The following is a 20,631-nucleotide window of genomic DNA, read 5'->3' on the forward strand; positions in this document are numbered from 1 at the left end:
TGGCGGGCCATCACCTCGAAAAAGATGCAAACTTTTGTATGAAGCCGAGGGGTCAGGAAAGGAGACAAGTTGTGGATTAAGAAAGGAGGCATCTTGAAGAAGCAGGAGAAGGATTTATTCTTCTAGACTAAAAGAAAGTAGACATCAAGCCATCCAAGGGCAAACTTTGTGGTGCAAAGGAAAACAACCGTGCGTGAATTGGCCGTCTGGGGGGCACGGTAAGGGAAGCGGAGATGCCGCCATGTTCCAGTACCACAGCGAGATGGGGGTCCACGAGAGAGATCAGAAAAAGTGGGCCCTGATCCGAAACGTCAACCAAGTGTTGAAAGTCCACACGCTTTTGTCGGTAAGAGAAATTTGAGTCTTTGTTCTTCTGGAGAACGCTGCCAGTCCTGTGCCCGCTTTACCTGGAAGGAGGATGGAGTGAGCGAAGGGCAACTTATGTCTGAGTAAGCCTGCACAAGGCTGGCCTTTGAAGCTTGGAAAAAAAACCTGTGTGTGAATTTAGGGTCTTTTGGTGGGTGGTGGTATTTTTCCCAATTCAGGAATTTTTTTAGCAAGGTGTGGTGGCATCTCCTATCTTCTGGCCTGGCTGGAAAGAGGTCGGAAGGACTGAAGTTTTCCGTAACATGCGAGTGGATACATTTAGTGTGATCTCTGGGTCTTAAAATTAAGAATGTCTCAGATCTTGAGAGAGTCAGAGGGCGCAAGAACCTCAGTTTCTCAGCTTTAAAAGAATCAGAGGGTTGAAAAAGTCCCTGGAGACCATCAATTCCAGCTTCTTCAGAGTGCAAGAATCCAAATTAAAGACTGCCCAGAGTCTTTGGGGAATTTATTTATTTATTTATTTATTTATCAAATTTGTCACCGACCATCTCATTAAAAAGTTACTCTGGGCAGTTTACAGAAGAGATAAAATCAATTCAAATACAACATAAAAAACAGAACAGAATTTTTTTACCCCCTATCTAACTGTTCATTTAGGGAAGACGTGATCATAGATTCAGGTTGTTTTCCCATCAACACACACACATACAACTCCCCAAAGCATCCTTTCCCATTCATTATTTTCTTGGGGAAACAAAGATGGTCTTTCTCTCCAGTTCTCTTGGTGCCTTTTTTGGTGCCAAGTTTAAGCCCCTCTTACTCTCTTCTGATTCAGTTTCACGACGCTTATAGAAAATTCCCCCCTTTCATTCCCTGGCTTATAAAATTAGGCAGCACTTTCCCCGTAAGAGCATCCCGTAAGCAAAGTGGAGACTGCTCAACATTAAGGCACATTAGAGGCTCAGAAGATGTGATCCCTGTAAAACCTATTATGAAAGGAGTTAGAACAGTGTTTCTTAACCTTGGCAACTTTAAGACCTGTGGACTTCAACTCCCAGAATTCCCCAGCCAGCATGGCTGGCTGGGGAATTCTGGGAGTTGAAGTCCACAGGTCTTAAAGTTGCCAAGGTTGAGAAACCCTGAGTTAGAAACTCAGGAAGCCAAGTTAGAAGATGCACCATATATTCAACAGTGGAGGTCGTTGATACGCTGTGGAATAAACCAGTCTGCTTTATCTGGAAATGTAACATGTTGCAAATTTTGGGTGCAAATATATGCATTCATTCAGAAGATTTTGAAGACTGAAATACAACTGAAACCAGAGACTTTTCTTTTGGGGCTAATGGATAGGCAACTAGAAGAAAGTCACGGAAGGACTTTTTATATATGACAACTGCAGCGAGACTATTATACGCTCAAAAGTGGAAAGGTTTGACTCTACCCACAATGGAGGAATGGCAATATCCACATTTATGGTTGACTGGAAACCTCTTATGGACTTTTGGCACGAAACGGGGGAAAAAATGCACTTATGACTAGAGGTTTTGATGATTAGAAAAAAACTGGATAATAGGAAAAAGTGAGCTTTTTGGGGGTAATTATAGAATAAGAGAGAAAATGCTTCTATTTGCTGCGAAGGAAATCAGAAGCTTCTTTCTATTTCTTTTTATTCCCTCTTTTTGCACTTTTATTTTTCCTCTTTTGTTTGTTTTCTTTATTCTGTATTAGTTTGTGTCAGTTTTGATGTTCTCTTTAAAACGTTTCATAAAATTTCTGGAAAAAAAAAAAGAAATGTAACACATTGCAGACATCTTAATGGATATTGTGTGCTTCGTATCTGAAGCTAATGGTGAGATTGGGGCAGGATAAAACTTGGTGACTTCGATTATTGCCTTCCACACCTCTGAGAAGTAAATACATTGCTGAGGTCTTAGCTGTATGATTGGACAGGCAACATTCATGCTTTTCCACATCCTTTTTTCCTTTTTTCCTTTTTTCCTTTCTTCAGGACTTAAATGTCTTGTTTGCTTTTCCTCTCAGGGGGATTACGTATGGATGGACCTCAGGACCAGACGGGAATTTGATGTTCCCATCGGAGCGGTGGTCAAGCTATGTGATTCAGGACAGATCCAGGTCATAGATGATGAAGGAAATGTATGTAAAATGAAAATGTGATTGAAGCCTCCTCTCCTTGCTGTTCCTGCTCTGTCATCATGAGATCTCTATTCTGTATGGAGGTACATGGAAATTTAGGCTTGCAGAGAGGGATGGAGTTAGCTGACTCTCAGCCCGACACGTATCTTCAAATGTTTCCCTTATAAGATAGGGAGTGGCTAAACCAGAGAGGATCTTTTGAATAAGCAACTGGGTTGGTTACAGGTAGTCCTTGTTTAGCGTCTGCCTCATTTAGTGACTGTTTGCAGTTACGACAGTGATGGAAAAGGAACTTGAAGACCAATCCTCACATTTGCAACCTTTGCAGTTCATAGAACGCATGGACAGACATACAACACGTGCACAGACTCAACCATAGTTTCAGCTGGGAAACTGTGAGCATCTTAGACCAAGCTAAATCCAAAAACGCTAGGGAATTCCTGGAAGCTTGGCACTCAGACACACCAGCCATCAATAGACACATAGAGATAAAGCAAATTACACACCATTCAAAAGAGACAATAAAAAAGCTGAAAAGGAAGCAAAAAGAAACAGAACGCATCCTCTCCAGCAGTCTCCACCCAGATAAGCAGGGATTAACACCAGACAAACAATCAAGTAGAAAACCCCAGGAAGGTAGTCAAGGGACTACCAAGGGGAAAACCACACCCCCACCAACACTGGCAGGCCAGGCTACTACAGGGAGCAAACCCCACACTCACTAGCCCTGATGATGTTACCTAGTCGGGTAATGAAACGTCTGCAAGCAAACCACCAAGCTCAGCGAGCACCAAGGACTCCACAAATAATGTTTTCAGTTCTATCATTCTTGTTTTCAGTTCTTCCATTTCTAAGGAGTATATCTTCTTTGAGTTTTAACTTTGCTTTCCAATACTAGATTTTTGTTATTTTTCATTGGTGGCTGGTAGTTAGTTGTATGTTTCGAGATGGACAAAGCATTTCCCTAAGCAAAGAATGGTGAACAGCATTGATCTGCGGCAACCGGGAACCTGCTAGACCAGTGTTTCTCAACCTTAGCAACTTTAAGATGCGTGGACTTCAACTCCCAGAATTCCCCAGCCAGCACGCTGGCTGGAGAATTCTGGGAGTTGAAGTCCACGCATCTTAAAGTTGCTAAGGTTGAGAAACACTGTGCTAGACTCTTTGGAGGTGACATTCAGCAGGTAGGACCTGTCCCCCGCACTGCATGGCACACGGGCGTATCTAACGTCACCACTCCATGTGCTCAGAGGTTAATCTAGGGAGGCTTAAAATCAGAGGGAGTAGCCCCTTTTCCTTTTATTAGAAGCTTTTTGAGCTACAGCTCACTTCACCGGATGCATCAAAGGCAGTGCACAAGCTTCAGATGTCGTGGCCACCCTAGGCGTCTGCAACTCACAAAAGCTTCTGCCTTTCAATCACGTTCGTTTGTTGGAAAAGGGGCTACCCCCTCCGATGTTATGCCTCCCCAGATGAACACGGCTTTCCTGCTGAAACTGCGGGCGTTCCTCCAAGCTCAGTTCTTGAACGTGCTCTGCAAAGCAACACACTCTGTCAAGCCATCGCGTTGGTGCTTTGACCATGACAGTCGGATGCTCGACTGAGTTCCCGGCATCGTTCATTCTCGCCTTTCCTTTACATCTGGATCCCCGCCGATTATGCTTGCTTGTGTGAGAAACAAACCTCACGTTCCAAAGAATGAAGACAAAGATCCAGTGAAGCAGCAAGGCATGGCCATTTATTAAAATAAATAAAAACAGCGGGTGTCCAGCACACTTTTTATTCCCCATGCCCGAGCGAAAAGACCCTCCTGCATTTCCCCATTGGCTAGGCACTCAGGAGTTTACAACCTATCCGATACGCCTAATACAACTCAGGGAAGTCCCGCCTTAGTTTACATCTCCCATTACCCTTATTTTAGAAGCCCCTTTCCCATATTTATTTATTTCCTTCTATGGCAGTTTTCAACATTAGCAGAACGTGCTCAGCGAGGTGGTTTCAGATCTTGTGCAACTATTACAAAGCCAGCTCAGGTCGGTTTGTTAGCTCTCTGTTCAGAGACTCACATACACGAGCTTCCTTACACATTACCACATCTTCTGCATTTCAGCTCTTCTTCTTATTTTAAGCAATCCAGTACTACTTTATGCTAAGACCCCTTATGCAATTGAGGACTAGTAACTTGATTGTGTCACTATATATGTTTTGCTCAGAAAATCAGGGGCCTGGGAGATCCCCTTTCACTACCAATTGCTCATTTTATTTTAACGCATATACGGTCAAATTAGCTTACTTGCAAAAACAACACTTTTATCATTTCTCACACATGATTTTTCAGGAGCACTGGGTATCTCCTCAAAATGCCAGTCACATCAAACCGATGCACCCGACGTCTATCCATGGGGTGGAAGACATGATCCGCTTGGGGGATCTGAATGAGGCGGGCATTCTGAGAAATCTCCTGATCCGATATCGGGAGCGCCTGATTTATGTGAGTGTTTCTCCTGGGGGCAGAAAGCAGTGGTTGATCAAGCTGTTAATTCAAGATCTTTTAATCAGTCTTGATTTGGGGGCTGGGCCTGCAGGAAAGGAGAGGGGAAGATGGGGGCACAGTTGGGGGGGGCTGATTATCCTTTGCAAGGGGAGACAAGGCCCATGGATGACGGGTAGTGATGCCAAGTGGGAGGTGTCATGTCCACATGTGGGCGGGACCAGAATTTTCTTTCCTGTTTTTCCTTGCATTTATGGATAGAATTTGGGGAATATTTTTCTTGGTTGTTTTTTTTCCCATCTGTCCAACTCATTTTAGGGTTTTATGTCCTTTTTTATGTATTTTATGTATTTCCTGCCTTAAAGCGATAGAAAAAACGTTGGCACTTGTGGGAGGGTTCAGGAGGCACCCAAAAATGGTGCTTAGAAGCTACACAAGGCTTTTGATGACAAATTTTCAGGAGCTTGCCATTTGCCCTCTAGATAGCTAAATTTCTGGTACTTGCTTCTCATCAGATGAAAAGAAAAGATCTGCTGGGCTTTTTCTTTCTGAGATTCTTGTCCATGTCTGAAAACGATTTGCTCTCGTTATTCTTTTCTCTAGGATAAGTTTTGTTTTTATGGCAATTTCCTGTTAACTTCTGGAAATCATTAGACCTAATTAGACACCCTGAGGACTAGAAACACAGAGCTTAAAAAAAACAACAACACATGGAGTTGATTTTAAACTACAGAGTCAAACTCAATTGCCTTACTTGCATACTATGTATGCCTGGAGTTAGGAAATACATTAATTAAATCTTTGAATATCCACCATATAATCATGAGCCTTGAGGTCTAGAACCTTGCTTCTTTAAAAAAAATGATATTGCATGAATATATAATCCTACCCGGATGTTCTTTGGTCCCCCAATTCCATGCCCTCTCTAGTTTCAATTCCCTATTATGTTAAAAATATGTCACTTTTTATTTAAAAAAAAATGTGTACGGCTTTAACCAAAGAAAACCCCACCTTTGTTTTGAAGCTACAGCCTGCTAAGAAGTCTCTCTCAGTTTAAGCACCAGGGAGAGTTACTAAGTGTCCCTGATCTCTAATCACTGCTTTGGCTTTTCATTAATGATGCAAAACAGTATCCTCTGTGTGTGTGTATGTATGTATGTATGTATGTATGTATGTGTGTGTGTATGTGTGTGTGTGTGTGTATATATATATATATTTTTCCCCCTTAGTAGGATTTTAACTCTGAAGCAGCCAGGAATTTCTAACCCGATTAGCAGCCCCCAAAATGGAACCTAGGCAGAACATCCCACCTGATGACTCCTCACGAACTGGGTTCACACCACATCTAACACTAAGTTCAAACTGGGCTGGGTAATTTGTGGGTGAGCGTGTTATGAGAACCTGGCTTGGTTGCTTGGGGACTGTGTATGACGTCAACGAAACAGGTGTGATTTGTTAACCAGGGTTTGGGTTAAGGGTGTCGTGTGAACTCAGCCGTTTCTTTAGCACAAAGGTGCATAAGCAGTGCACAGGATAGGGGCATCTGAGGGTCGGGGGGGGGTCAACATTTATAAGTTGATGGGCACAGTGTTGTTGCAGCTTAAGCCCTGTGCTTTTTATATGTGCAAATAAGAGAAGAGTTGGAGTCGGTCTGCAAAGCTGCACCCACCTTCTGACAGATTTTGACCTTCCCCCCTTGACACTCCTGGTGTGGATCACACGTGAATCCTAAAAGATGGGGGACAACACTCCGAGATCTACAAAATGTTGTTACCAAATTCTCATTGGGATGCAAGGGAAGGAGAGGACATGCGTTCCCCATATTTCATTTTAACTAGATCCAAATGGCAATGCAACATGAACACCTTCATGTTTGCCCTCGCTCGCCCACCATTTCTTGGCTGCTGTTTCTGGCCATTGCGTAAAGGCAAACCAGGTCTGGAAAAAATTCTCCCTCTCAGTTTGAGAATGTGATCTGAACTGGATCATTTGTGTTTGGATACAAATTTCGGGCTTAGAAAGTTGTGTGAACTCAGCCCTTCCCTGCACAGCACGCTTATCTTGTTCGTGTGCTACAGATTAATCCAACTGCTAAATTAATCCATGGGGGACGTTTGTCTACATCAAACCCTAAACTAACCACACAGATTGGTTTCACACAGCACCCTGTGGCCCCAGAAATGTCCCATATCAGCAAATATACAGACTCAATCAGGGTTTTTGGGTTGTGCAAATGAAGAGGCTGGCTCTTTAGCTGAATTGGTTAAGCATGTTGTGCAAACTTAGTTTTCTGAGCGAGACAAGACAGAGTATCAGCAGTATCAACAACTGAGATCACAGAGGGTTCCTTCAGGTCCTCTAGTGGAGTGTAAGGCAATGTTTCTCAACCTTGCAACTTTAAGACGTGTGGACTTCAACTCCCAGAATTCCCCAGCCAGCCATGCTGGCTGGGGAATTCTGGGAGTTGAAGTCCACACGTCTTAAAGTTGCAAGGTTGAGAAACACTGGTTAGGGTATCCATGCAGTAACTTCCTAGCCTCTGCATGATCACAGCCAATTAGCTTCACACTCCAACTGCTGTTATTGTTAGAAGTTTTCCCAGCCATTCAGTTGGGATTTGCTTTCCTGTCACATAAATCCATTATTCCATGGCTGAGCATGACTGAATGTTGTCCTAAAAGATGATTAGACCAGGAGCAGCATCTTTTCCTGCACCCAGGAACTTCAGCCTGGAAAATAAATAGTCAGCCCAGTTCTTCTTGGCCAGGTGATCTGTGGAGTCCCCATTCTCAACTGTATTTGGGTTGTATTTCTCCTCTTGAGTAGGATGTTGGTGTGCAATGTTGTGCTATCAAGCAAGGGGTGTCCCACCAGGACTGGCTTCAGTTTCCCCAACCCTGAAGCTTTGATGGTTCATCTGGGATGGAGAAGCAAGAAGAAACGTTTGCATCAAGTTGGGGTGCTGTTGAACCCCAACTCTACAGTTCCTTAGATGAGCCATCAGCCTCCATACTTCATCCACTGGTGCTGGAGAAGCTCAGGAACTTTATCCTGAGCTAGTCTTCTGTTTTTTGCCCTGAGGGTTGACAAGTCTTAGTAATCAAGATGATGAACAGGCTGAACGTGAGATGGTCTGAGCTTAGTGGGACTCCATGGTAGATGGTTCATCTACCACGTACCACTAAGCTTAGCAGTCTGAACTTAGTGGTACTTGATAGATGGTTCAACTTGCTGGTGGGACAATGTGAGGACAATTGTAGAAGAGGACAATCATTCCCTCCATCTTGTGTATTTTTGACTTGGAGAAAAGGTTCTCTTAACACAAAATATGTTTTTCCTGCTCCCTCTGCTTTGAAACTTAGACTAACTGTGGTGGAAGGGTAAGTACCCCAAATGCCTTGTTGCCACATTGTCATTTGCTCGGCTCTTTATCTGATGCTACGTTTTGCAGATATCTCCATTTGCTTGCTTTGCTTGTGGGCACATTTATTTAACCCCCAAATCTGGTCATCGCTGCATGGCTTTGCAGCTTGGCAAAAAAACCAAGGACCTAAGGAGAATGCTAAGCTAGTTTGGGAAGGGTCCATCACTTGGGACTGGCTTGTTTTGTGTTAACACTTTTATTTGGATGAAATCAGCATCATCTCTGCTACTGAAATGGCTTTGGGCTGAAGCAGCTATGCACAATTCAGTTCTGGTGTCCGTGGAAGTGACGGCGTTGAATGACGATGTTTTGTAACCTTCCTTTTCCATATGTCATTAGGAAAGATGGGAGCTCAACTTTTGCAGGACCAACAGTGAAGTAGTCTTTTCTGCTTACGAATATAGAGCAAAGTTTCCGAAACTTGTCAACTTTAAGATGGGTGGATTTCAATTCCCAGAATTCCCCAGCCAGTTGAAGTCCACCCATGCTGGCTGGAGAATTCTGGGAGTTGAAGTCCACCAGACATCCAATGTTAGGAACGTGTAGAACATCGTGGTCCATTCTGAAATATTTTGGTGCTCCTTGGAACATTCCATTTTTCTCCACCCTTTGCTTCCCATTCCCATTGATTCACTTCTGGAAATGAACCATGCCTGAAATGATCAGATTGGTGCATTCCAGGAAAAAAATGGGACATTCTCAAGGATGCCCAAACATTCTTGGAGTGCACTGTATCATTTTGGGGCCAACTGTTTGCCCAAATTTTGGACCTTGGCCTCACCTGGAGACTGTTGATGGGGGATGTTGCGTATTAGGTAAACTTATTAGACCTAAATTACATTCAGATTTTGAGGCTGGTTCATGTCTATAAGAGAATATGGTTTGTAGGATCCCAAGGTGGTATAGACCAGGGTTCATCAACCTCAGCAACTTTAAGATGGGTGGACTTCAACTCCCAGAATTCCCCAGCCAGCTGGGGAAGTCCACCCCAGAAGTCCACCCATCTTAAAGTTGCTGAGGTTGACGAACCCTAGTATAGACAAATAAATGCAGCAAAGAGCTTTGAAAATTTCGGCAGTGAAAGCCAAATTCAGTCAAATTTGGTCATTGCTTATTAGTTCTATCAATGGTCTATTTGTTCTATTAAACAACGACAAGAAAAAACCCTGAAATAAGTTGTAGTAACAATAAAGAATTAAAAAGAAAGGAACCAACTAAATGAACAGCATGTCTGAGAAAGGAAAAAAAAAATGAAGAAAAACAAGTAATTGGAAATATATCTGAATATGAAGACATATGTAATTCCTTGAGGAGGTAAATATCCATATTCAATATTTCTCTCCAAAACACCATTTGCACAAAATTAATGTCTTAGGGAAAATGTTAATTGATTTCTTTAATGTCATTAATTAATTAATCATTTCATTTATAAAACTAAATAAGTTTTAGAAATAAGAACTCTATTAACGTTTTCAGAAGTTAAAAATGTATGTTTGAAATGTTTAAGTTAATGTTTAGAGGTTAGGACCCTGTTTTGCTGTGACCCCAGGTTAAAGTATTTATTGTTAAACTGTCAGCATAATAATGAAAGCCACGACAATTAATTGTTTAATTTATAAAACTAAATAAATGAGTTGTAAATGCTTTTTTTTTGCTATGTCAGGTGTTGCTGACCCCTTATTAAAGTATTTATTATTAAGCTGTCAGCATAATAATAAAAACATCAATAATAATAGAATCTAATAATCAAAAGTAACAAATCCAGTAGACCTTGTGTAAATACTACTACTGCTACTACTACTACTACTACTACTACTAATAATAATAATAATAATAATAATAATAATAATAATAATAATACATTGGAAGGATTAACTAGTCAAAAATTCCAAATGCAGTCAGGACTATCTGGTATAAACAGCGATTTGAGCCTTATCATTAAGCAGCCAATCTTGAAGCAGATCCACAGTCTGACCTTGCACAACCATTCTCACCATCTGTCCTTGCGTGTGTGCATGTGTGCGTGTGTGTGTGTGTGTCTTTTCATTCTCCAGACCTACACGGGCTCGATATTGGTGGCCGTAAATCCCTACCAGCTGCTTCCCATTTACTCCCCGGAGCAGATCCGCCTCTACACCAACAAAAAGATTGGGGAGATGCCTCCGCATATTTTTGCCATCGCAGACAATTGCTACTTCAACATGCAAAGGAACAACAAGGATCAGTGCTGTATTATAAGGCAAGTGGGGGAATGCCAGGACTCATCAAGGTGTCCACCTCTTGGCGTTGAGGAGGGGTTGGCTCCCTGGGCAGTTGTACTGAAACACAACAGCTAGCACACTGCATGGCCTCCTGTCAGGTTTTGGGGGTGGGGGGTGCTCTTTTGAGATGGGGTGCTCATCCCAGCCCTTCTCAGAGGAATCCTGACTGGGGGGATCTAAGCTATGAGAAGATGGAGCAGAAATGCTGGTGCACAGGCCACAAGTTCTCCTGGTGCCCGATTTGTTATCTCCAAGGTGAGCAGGGGCCAAAGGTTGCTCACGTATGGCTCAAAGGGGCCAATGGAAGCTTCCTGGATGACCTTTGGCCGGTTGTTCTCCCTTAGGGTAGCTTACCTCATAAGGTTGTTGTAGGAAAAAGGAGGTGGAGAGAATGTTCTGTATGTCCCTTGGAGGTCCCAGATGAAAGGATGAATATGTTGGTGCTGTTGGTGGAGAAGAAGGAGAAGGAGACATTTGATTGGTGTTTGCTTTCATTTCAAGGGCTTGGAGGGATGTCAGGTGGGTCTTAAGCCTTGCAGAGATGGCATTGTCTAAGTAGGCTCTGAAGGGCTTCTAATTTTTTCCTGTATTTGGTGGGTTTTAAGGGGCAAAACTGATGCCGTAGGCCTCTGCAAGGTTTAAGGCATCCATTTCACCAGTTAAGCACCTAAATCATCACACACACACACACACACACACACACACACACAGACACCATTCTGGTTAGAAGTTGACCACATTGGCTGGGCCCCTTTGGCTTCCAGGCCTAGAAAGGCACATTCCCACCCCACAGGTCCTGAGCAGTTGTTCTGCCTACTGATCATACTCCAAAGGTGGGTGGCCTGCAGGTAGATTTCATGTTGCTCATAGAATTATTTCAACCCCTTACTCATGTAGAGTTCACTCACCTCCTAAGATCTCCGAGCCCTTTTCCTACAGATTGTTAATTAGCTGGGTTCATGCAACATGCTAAAATGTAAACCCAGGTTGATAGGACAAATTTGTAGAATGTGCTGTGCCCCCCAAATAAGCAACTTGCAAGATTGATGTCAGTCCCATGAGGGGGACCAGACCAAGAAATCAACTCCCCAGGAAGACCAAAACTATTGAGTTGAGATTGGCCATAATAGCAAAATTGTGCAAGTCTGATTGTGCTGGACTTCTGCCTCCTCCTCATACTCCTGTGAATCAAGGCGGCATCTGCCTGAGACACTTCCAAATATTATTTGTCTGTTGTGGACTTAGAATCTGTATCACCCCTTGATGCCATGACTATGGATCTTGCGTACCTCCATCAAGATCATCTTCCTTACTCTCAACACTGGCTGATCACTCTGTTCCTAGTCTTGTGTCGCATATGACAGCAACCAGGATGTTCAAGGGGAAAAAAATGGGGTTCAGGAACGAAGCAAAACACCTGTTCAACCCACAGCTTGCTCCAACTCCTTCAACCCATGAATGGCTTTGACCAGATGGTCACCCTTCCCTGCTATTTCCTGTTGTCTGATAGGGAAAGCAACCTAGCAGTATGATAGTGACCAAGGATGGCCTAATTCAGATCTCTATCCATCTGTGGAGCTCACTGGAGCTCTCTTTGCTCTCCTAGGATTGTTCTAATGGGAGATAAAATTGAAGAAAGGAGGGCACTGTGTGCCTTGAGCTCCTAAAAGAAAGACGGAATATAAGTCAAGTGAATGGAAGAGTGGTTTATTTTTTCAGCCTTTTTGTCCAGATTGAGGGGGTTAGAGTGGTCAGAAGAGTGGAAACGAATGTACTCTGCCATGTAGAGATGCAACACACCCATTTCCATTCATATTTTTGCTTTAAAAATATTTTTAAATGAATAGGAGAAAACCAACCACTTTGCCATCAAATTTTGGTAGCATCATCTGGAGATCCTCTGAGGGTCAGAAAACAGGGTTGGGGGCTGCAAGCAGCCCATCAACTCCTGGATTATCCATGAGAAACTCAGTGGGTGACTTTAGGTCAGACAGTATTTCTTCACCCAACCTACCTCACAAGGTGGTTGTAGAATACAATTGGAGGAGGAAGTGGTCTGTACATTACATTGGAAGAAGGCAGGATATCAACTGAATGCATGGATTGATGAACGGCTGCCAAGCGGGGGCGGGGGGGGGGGAGTGAGGGATGCTGAAGTGTTGCTAACTTTAGAGATCCAACAGTTAACACTCCTTTTTTTATTCGGTTGTTGCAGTGGCGAGTCGGGCGCGGGGAAAACAGAAAGCACCAAACTCATCCTGCAGTTCCTAGCGGCCATCAGTGGCCAACACTCCTGGATTGAACAGCAAGTGCTGGAAGCCAACCCCATATTGGAAGGTGGGCCTTTGGACCTGGCATGGGAAAAATAGATTTGGGGAGAAAAAGTTGAGCTCAGGCAATATTGCTTATTAACTTACAAGTCAGTAGGCAATACCCCTGATCTGACACTGGGCCTTCCAAGAAACCAGTGACTGTCTCCGTTATTATGGGAGTGCCTGTTTTTTCTACCACGTCCTCCTGGCATTCATCTTCTCCTGTTCTTAGCTGTCAGACCTGTTAGGCTTTGCTTATTTTTGGTTTTCTGGATGCCCATTATCCCAAGAAATCTGAAAAATCCTGTTAGGCTTTGTTGACCAATCTTGGGGAGAAATCAGTGGAATGGTAATCATTGGGAACAGAGGCCACTGAAGCAGGAGAGGGGTCAGCACACACCTTTTTAGTTTCCTGCAAGCAAAGAGCTGAGTGCTGAGCCCCAGGCAGCTGGGCAAGGTCAAAGAAGCAAGAATTACACAGATTTTAGGAAGGTAATTTTGGTGCTAGTCCTGGGATAAATGGAGAAATGGAAATTTCCCAGCTTTGTTTATTCATGACATTATTAAAGTGAAGCCTTTTTGAGGGACTTGAAAAACTTCTTCCCATCTGGGGTGGGTTGCCATTTATGAGATCAGCTGCCGATGATCTCACCTTCTATCTCTTGATGGCTTATGTCTATTCCTTCTTCCATTCCTTTCCCAGCCTCCCCACAATCTCTCACCAGAAAAGAGCATTTCATCTCACCAGCAGGAAAAGGCCCTGGGGATTACGTTAGGGCTACATGAAATCTAGAGTATTCTTTGAAATAATCCTGAAGCAAAAGGCTGATGCTTCATTTGCAGCACGTCAACTCCCTCCACCCCACCTATTTTTTTTTTAATTAAAACCATCATTAAATTAAGTCCAGTGAATGCCAAGGGCAGTGTTTTCAGACTGGAGTGTTTTTAGACTTTGGGGCTTCTCACATTGGCATTTAATTGGCACAAATACACCCTGGCAACTTTTTCTTGCCTTCCTCCAAAGAGTAAGATAGGTGTAAGCTGTCCTTAGCAGTACCCATGTTAAATTAGCCTTGATCCCTGTTTTCCCACACCATCAGGGATAACATCTCTTAGGCTTGACACCCTTCGCCTTGGAGAGAGTCAGGGGAATGGAAATGGGTGGGGAATGAGTCCAGAGGGTCAAGATGTGAGCTGGCAACGGGAGAGCAAACTGCATGCTTTTTCTGCTGATTCACTATGATTTTGGTCACTGGACAGTGCCAGAGAACATGAGATGATGAAATGGTTGGGGAATGCTTTGACTCAGCAGGGAAAAATGTCCGGTAGAAAACAGCCCAGCCCCCTTTGCAGTGGCTGGAAGGGAAAAATATAATTAAAAAAAAAATCTTCCATAATGTGGTTGGGGTTGGAGGCACTGCAGATGGCGGGTGGGAAGTTTATTCACTTTACTTCCTTTCTGGACCAATTCTATATGCACCCTTTAAAAAAAAAACCCACAGAGATGGACTGCCTAGAGTAACTCCATTATATGGGGCTGCTCTAGGCTCCTGTCTCAACATCCCAAAGCCAGAACAGGACCTCATCTCCTACTCAGGACACTTTAAAACAGTGTTTGTCAACCTTGGCAACTTTAAGACATGTGGACTTCAACTCCCAGAATTCCCCAGCCAGCATGCTGGCTGGGGAATTCTGGGAGTTGAAGTCCACATGTCTTAAAATTGCCAAGGTTGAGAAACACTGCTTTAAAAAATTAAGCCTATGGTTAATTATTTTAATATAAATACTTATAAATCTTTCATTCCAGTTGTACCCTCCTGGCTCTCACTGCAGCTGTGTTTGCACAACCATGGTTATTCTAACCATAACCATGGTTCTTTTAACCACAAGCACGGTTGCTTTAACTGTAACCATGGTGGGTTTTTTTACCATGGCTTACTCCATTGATCCCCTTGTTTGCATTCTCATCACACCGAATTATAAACTAACCATGTGGGCTGGGCTCAAGCAACACACTGACCCACAAAAATCAGGGCTTAAACTAACTAGCATCTTGGGCAAATAGGGCTCTTTTTCCTTGGCAATGCTGGTGGGTTGATATGCAACTTTAATCCATCAACCAGTTGTGGTTTAAGACATCCCCAGGGATTGCTCACCTAAGTGCTTCCTTATTGGATACAGTGCCCCATTTAAACCTGGTTTGGAAGAAAAGGTTTAGAGAAGTGTTGGTTACCCTTTGTCTGTCTGTGCTCTGTTAGCTTTTGGAAATGCAAAGACCATTCGCAACGACAACTCCAGCCGGTTTGGTAAATACATCGACATCCATTTCAACAAGCGAGGTGCGATTGAGGGAGCCAAAATTGAGCAATACCTGTTGGAGAAATCCCGTGTTTGTCGACAGGTAACTACACCCTGTGGACACCACCTTAGGTGTACCTGTTTTCCTGTTGCTGGAAGTCTGGCAACCCTAGCCTGGGGCCATCCTGGTGTTATGTCACTTGAAGTTTATCCAGGGGAGGTGCCAATCCTCCAGAAGTGCTTTCCACAAACGTTATTTATTCATTTCAGAGAGATTGAGTCTGGCGACCCATGTTTTTAACCGCTGGTGTAGCTTTCTCTTCCTGCGTTCCAGTTTAGTTTTAAAATATGGGCTGGTCCATCTTTCTCAACCCAAGCTGCCTCACAGGCTTGTTGCAACGATCCCCATGTCCGCCACCTGGAGCTCCAGGAGAAGAAATGGGCTATCCATCTGACTATTCATAAATAAATACTATCATACCATCTCTACTGATTTTCCTTTAGCCACTGGAAGGGAACCAAAGCTATAGTTCATATGGGTTGGTGTGTGGGTAACTTTTCCCCAACGTGAATAATTAGATACCAGAGCTTGCGGCCTTGAGGGATGGGACCTATAATTCAAAACATCTGGACAGGGGTTGAGGAAGACCAGCAAAACTGTCAGAAGCAAAGTAGAGAAATATGCAGGTTTTTGTTTGACTTGAATAATTATTGCAGGCAGACATTTCAGTTAATCCAGAACACACAGAAGCACAGACATGCACCCCATACTGAGCAAAATCTTGAGCAGAATTTCATCCCTGTGTCATCTGTTGTCCACTGCTGTAGGTATCCACTCTACCCACTTTCTCAGTAAGGCAGGGGGGGCTCTGTGGTTGAGCGATGTCCTACCTCACAAGACTGTTGGGAAGAAGAGAATCCAGAGCTGGTTATTAAAATAACACAGTCGAGGTTTCACCCCTCCTGTTCTCTTCTTCTTCAGGCTCAAGATGAGAGGAACTATCACATATTTTATTGCATGCTGAAAGGAATGACCTTGGAGCAGAAAAAAATGCTGGGACTTAGAAAAGCAGCAGACTATAACTATCTTTCAATGGTAAGAGGTTGGGGGATCAACAGGAGCTTTTATAGGAAAACCTTTTCATGCTGCTATAGCTAGTCCTTGATTTATGACCACAATTGGACCAGAACGTCTATCACTAAGCGATACGGTTGTTAAGTGAGTTGCACCCGATTTTATGACCTTTTTTGCCATGGTCGTTACATGAATCCGGCTTCCCCTGTTGACTTTGCTTGTTGGAAGCCCCCTGAGAAGGTTGCAAATGGTGATCACATGACCCCGGGACATTGCAACTGTCGTAAATACATGCCGGTTGCCAAGCACCTGAATTTTGATCACATGACAGCAGGGATACTGTGACGGTCGTAAGTGCAAGGACGGGTCATAAGTCACTTTTTTCAGTGCTGTCATAACTTTGAATGGTTGCTAAACGAATGGTCATAAGTCGAGGACTACCTGTGTTTCATATTCCTCCCTGCAAGGTGGAAATGATGACACTGGCCATCTCTGTCTAGCTGTTGGAAGAAGGCATCTCAAAAAATAAAGGTGCTATATTGATGATTGGGAGTTTGTATGTGTGTGCGTGTGTGCATTTCTTTCTTTCTAATGATACTCTAAAGTGCCATATGGTTCATTTTTCTAGTTGGCTGTTTTCCCATTTTCAGTGGTAGCATTTCGCAACTTTGAAGGACCTTTGGTGCAAAAAGGGAGATGCAATTTGTTTTAATTTCAAAAACGAAATCCATAATCCCTTGAATCTCCTTTTTCTGTGTGGCCCATAAACGAGCTGAGCTGCAACGGCTTGCCTCTGTGATAAACTAAGCCACGAGCTGCATTTTGTCCAGAAACGTCAGTTACCGTGTTTGCTAATGCTTTGCAAACACTGTCTTTGCACTAGGGCAATTGCATTACTTGTGATGGTAGAGACGATAGCAAAGAATACTCCAATATCCGAGCAGCAATGAAAGTCCTGATGTTCACTGACACGGAGAACTGGGAAATTTCCAAGCTTTTGGCATCCATTCTCCATATGGGGAACCTGCGATATGAAGGTAGCGTACCGAGTGCCGTGAGATACCGCACTTTGAGTTCTACCCCGATTTCGTAACATCTCCTTTCAGTTCATTGTTAACTTTCCACTTTTTGCATTACTTCTTCAGGCCTTTTCCTGCCACACCCTGCCCTTAATTCTTTATTAAGGAAGAAACTATGGACCAGCTGCAAGTGGCTGGTTTCCCACAGCATGCTTAAACCCCGGATTAGGCAAAATTTGGTTCACGATAGCTTTCCTATGGGGGCTTGGCGTGCTGTGGAAACCCAGGCCGTTCGATCAGTTTATAGAGCAACGCATTGTGCAGATCCGGAAAATGGGTTTAAATTAGTAGACTGGGTTAAGCATTTGGTAGGAATGCATCTTTTGATTGCAAGGGCTAGAAGCCTTCTCATTGCACGCACCCAGGGGTGCTTTTTGGAGTCATTAGTAAGCACTGGGCAAATTTACACTGGCCACAGAGGGGATCCAGCATTTTCATCAAAATGTGGAATGCAGCATTGGACTGTTATAACACAAGCCTCGCCCCTTTCGTACATGCATTTGATGTCACAACATACATACAAGAGCTTGCAACGTATCAGTGCAATACAGTACTGCTTTTGCCATCTGCACCCCCTTCTCTCTGACCCCCCCCTTGGAAACTTCTGCTACCTGGATAAATCCATCCCCCTGCTGCACTATTTCAAAGGACAGAGAGAGGAATAAAGTCAAGGAATATTCCTCCATATAAAAAAGGAAGTGTGATGGTATGTGGGAAAGGCCTTGGGAGGTGGGGCAAAGAGATGCTGCCTAGGGAACAGTCAGATAAGAGGCAGCTTAGCCCGCAGCTGGATAGTGGGTAGGGCAAGAAGTTCAGAAGGAACCCTGCCTAGTTTCTTGGGCTGTAAAGGAGATGGGGGCAGAACTGTACTTTCAGACTTGCAAGATTCTGTCAATGTAGCTTTACAATAAAGTAGAATTAGCTTATCTGGTCATGTTTCCTGTCTGGTCTACCTGGTAAGGCTGACAGAAAGAAAGGAAATTTCCATTCCCTGCATAAAATGCGTGTTTTTATCTCACTGCTGCAACTAGCTTGTATCTCTTCTCCCTCTGCAGCCCGGAACTATGACAACCTTGATGCTTGTGAGGTCGTCCACTCTGCATCTTTGATAACTGCTGCTTTGTTACTGGAGGTGAGTTGGATTTTCTCCCGTCTTAAGTGCTCATGTGGAAGCTGTAGGAGTCTCCCCTTACAGGTAGTCCTTGTTTGGTGACCACAGATGAGACCAGCAAGTCGGTTGTTAAGTGGTTGCTAAGTGAACCTGCAATCTGATTTCAGCTTTCCTTTGCTTTAGAGACTTGCAAAGGTCGTAAAGGCGAGATTGGTCACAAGGTTCCTTTTTCATCATCCTGATAACTGCGAATGGTTGCTAAACGAAGCAGTCACTAAATGAGGTCTACCTGTACTTCCATGGCTGATAGCTTTAGGGACTTGCAACACAAACAGCGCAGAACAGTATTTTCTGGAGGATGAGAGGGCCATCTAGTTGCAACATCTGCCACCCCATTGATTGTCAGGATTGATTTAGCTGATCTGGCTGGCTAGATAGGCGTGCATCTCTCCTGAAGCTGTGCACTTGGTGGATGAGGAGGACCAACCCAGATGGGAGTGTATCGCTCTTCGGCCAACAAATAGCATTTGTTCTATGTTGGATACTCCTTTATCACACAGCGCAGAAGGGTAACAGCACCAAATGTTGCCAACGAACATTTGCTAATGCTGGCAAATATTCCAGTTTTTCCAAACTTTTTTTTTCAGGCAAGATGCTTTTTCAGCAAGTGTCTGTATTTTCTTTCTAACCTGTTGCATGTATGTGTATTTCTGTTTTCCTTCCTGTTGCATCTATCTATCTATCTATCTATCTATCTATCTATCTATCTATCTATCTATCATCTATCATCTATCTGTCTATCTATTTCTATTTCTAGTTTTACTTCTACATCTACATCTACATGTATATTGTCAGACCTCCAAAGTAGACCAGACTAGGAAGCCAGAGTTATGAATGCTAATGCTACTTTTACTAAAAGGTTACATTAACAGAATCTTGCAAGTCTGAATTGGTTTCCCCTCCCTCCCTTTATCTTCATGGGAAGGGGGGGGGGGTCATGTCTGAGACGCTTTCTCAAATAACATTTCTGCCCCAGACTCAGATTTCTTTCATCTGACTGTGGCCTTGGTTTCAGTTTTTCCTCCTGTTCCTCCTCCTGTTCCTCAAGGTCACTCCAACTTTCCATTACATCTATATCTATATCTGCATTTGCATCTATGTCTACATCTACATCTATCAATATCTCTGTGTCTATATGTATTGGGAAGCCTGGGATTGGCCGCGCACCCTCAGCTCTGAGTCATGTGACCAGGAAGGAAGAGGGAGGAGCTTAGAATGGAGGAGTCCACAATATTCTGAGCCCCCACCCCACTGCTTCTTCCCTGGGGATTATCGCAGAACCGGATCTTTCATTTGGAGGCTTTTCCTACCACCAGTGTGGTCCCCTTCTGCTCAGTTTTCAGAGAATTTTCCTGCTGATCGGCAGAGTCCCTTTACCTAATGTCTTTCCAGCTTTTGGTTGGGTTGGAAAGTAAAAAAAAAAAAAGGCAAGGAATGTCTGAATGCATCTCTTCTCAGGAAGAGTAATGGCAGGCATTAAAGTTGCAGCTATTTCTCAAGCTTATGCAAAGAACATTGATCCCTTACTCTGTAGAAAACAGACCCAAGCAGGATTTATACTGACAGATCATGATAATGTGTCATAGCCTGATGGGATGAGATGTTAGCCAGATCTTTTCCCGGGATACAGGTAACTCATCCTCCCCGCTGGATTTTCAGTCGACTGTACAGGTAGTCCCCAGGTTAAGAACGAGTTCTGTTCCCAAGGTCTGTCCTTAAGTCAGATTTGTACGTAAGCCAGAACAGAATGATTGTATAATACTGTATAAATCAGTGTTTCTCAACCTTGGCAACTTTAAGATGAGCGGACTTCAACTCCCAGAATTCCCCAGCCAGGGGGAATTCTGGGAGTTGAAGTCCACTCATCTTAAAGTTGCCAAGGTTGAGAAACACTGGTATAAGTAGTATTGTGTAATGAACTCAAACCAATTGTGTATTTAACTCGAATCGTTGTGTATTTAACTCAGATTTTGCTGCAATAGGCTCCGTTCTTCACCACGGGTTGTCCGTAAACCAGGCGTTCTTAACCCAGCGACTCC

The 20,631-nt window shown here is 43.5% G+C and overlaps 1 protein-coding gene across 1 annotated transcript in view; it reads left to right on the plus strand.

Moving 5' to 3' along the window:
- The first annotated feature begins 241 nt into the window (after positions 1 to 241).
- MYO7A (myosin VIIA) overlaps positions 242 to 20,631 on the plus strand; it is a 90,709-nt gene continuing 70,319 nt past the window's right edge. Inside the window, exons 1-9 of the mRNA XM_088140887.1 lie at positions 242 to 346; positions 2,368 to 2,481; positions 4,820 to 4,972; positions 10,451 to 10,635; positions 12,873 to 12,994; positions 15,228 to 15,370; positions 16,250 to 16,363; positions 17,226 to 17,379; positions 18,477 to 18,553. Coding sequence (XP_087997013.1) covers positions 242 to 346; positions 2,368 to 2,481; positions 4,820 to 4,972; positions 10,451 to 10,635; positions 12,873 to 12,994; positions 15,228 to 15,370; positions 16,250 to 16,363; positions 17,226 to 17,379; positions 18,477 to 18,553 — 1,167 coding nt within the window. The remainder of the gene's footprint in view (positions 347 to 2,367; positions 2,482 to 4,819; positions 4,973 to 10,450; positions 10,636 to 12,872; positions 12,995 to 15,227; positions 15,371 to 16,249; positions 16,364 to 17,225; positions 17,380 to 18,476; positions 18,554 to 20,631) is intronic.

The sequence above is a fragment of the Python bivittatus genome, unplaced genomic scaffold (assembly GCF_059951505.1).
Source record: "Python bivittatus isolate LINGU-HERP-01145 unplaced genomic scaffold, Pbiv_v1 ctg000340_np1212, whole genome shotgun sequence".
Classification (NCBI taxonomy): Eukaryota; Metazoa; Chordata; class Lepidosauria; order Squamata; family Pythonidae; genus Python; species Python bivittatus.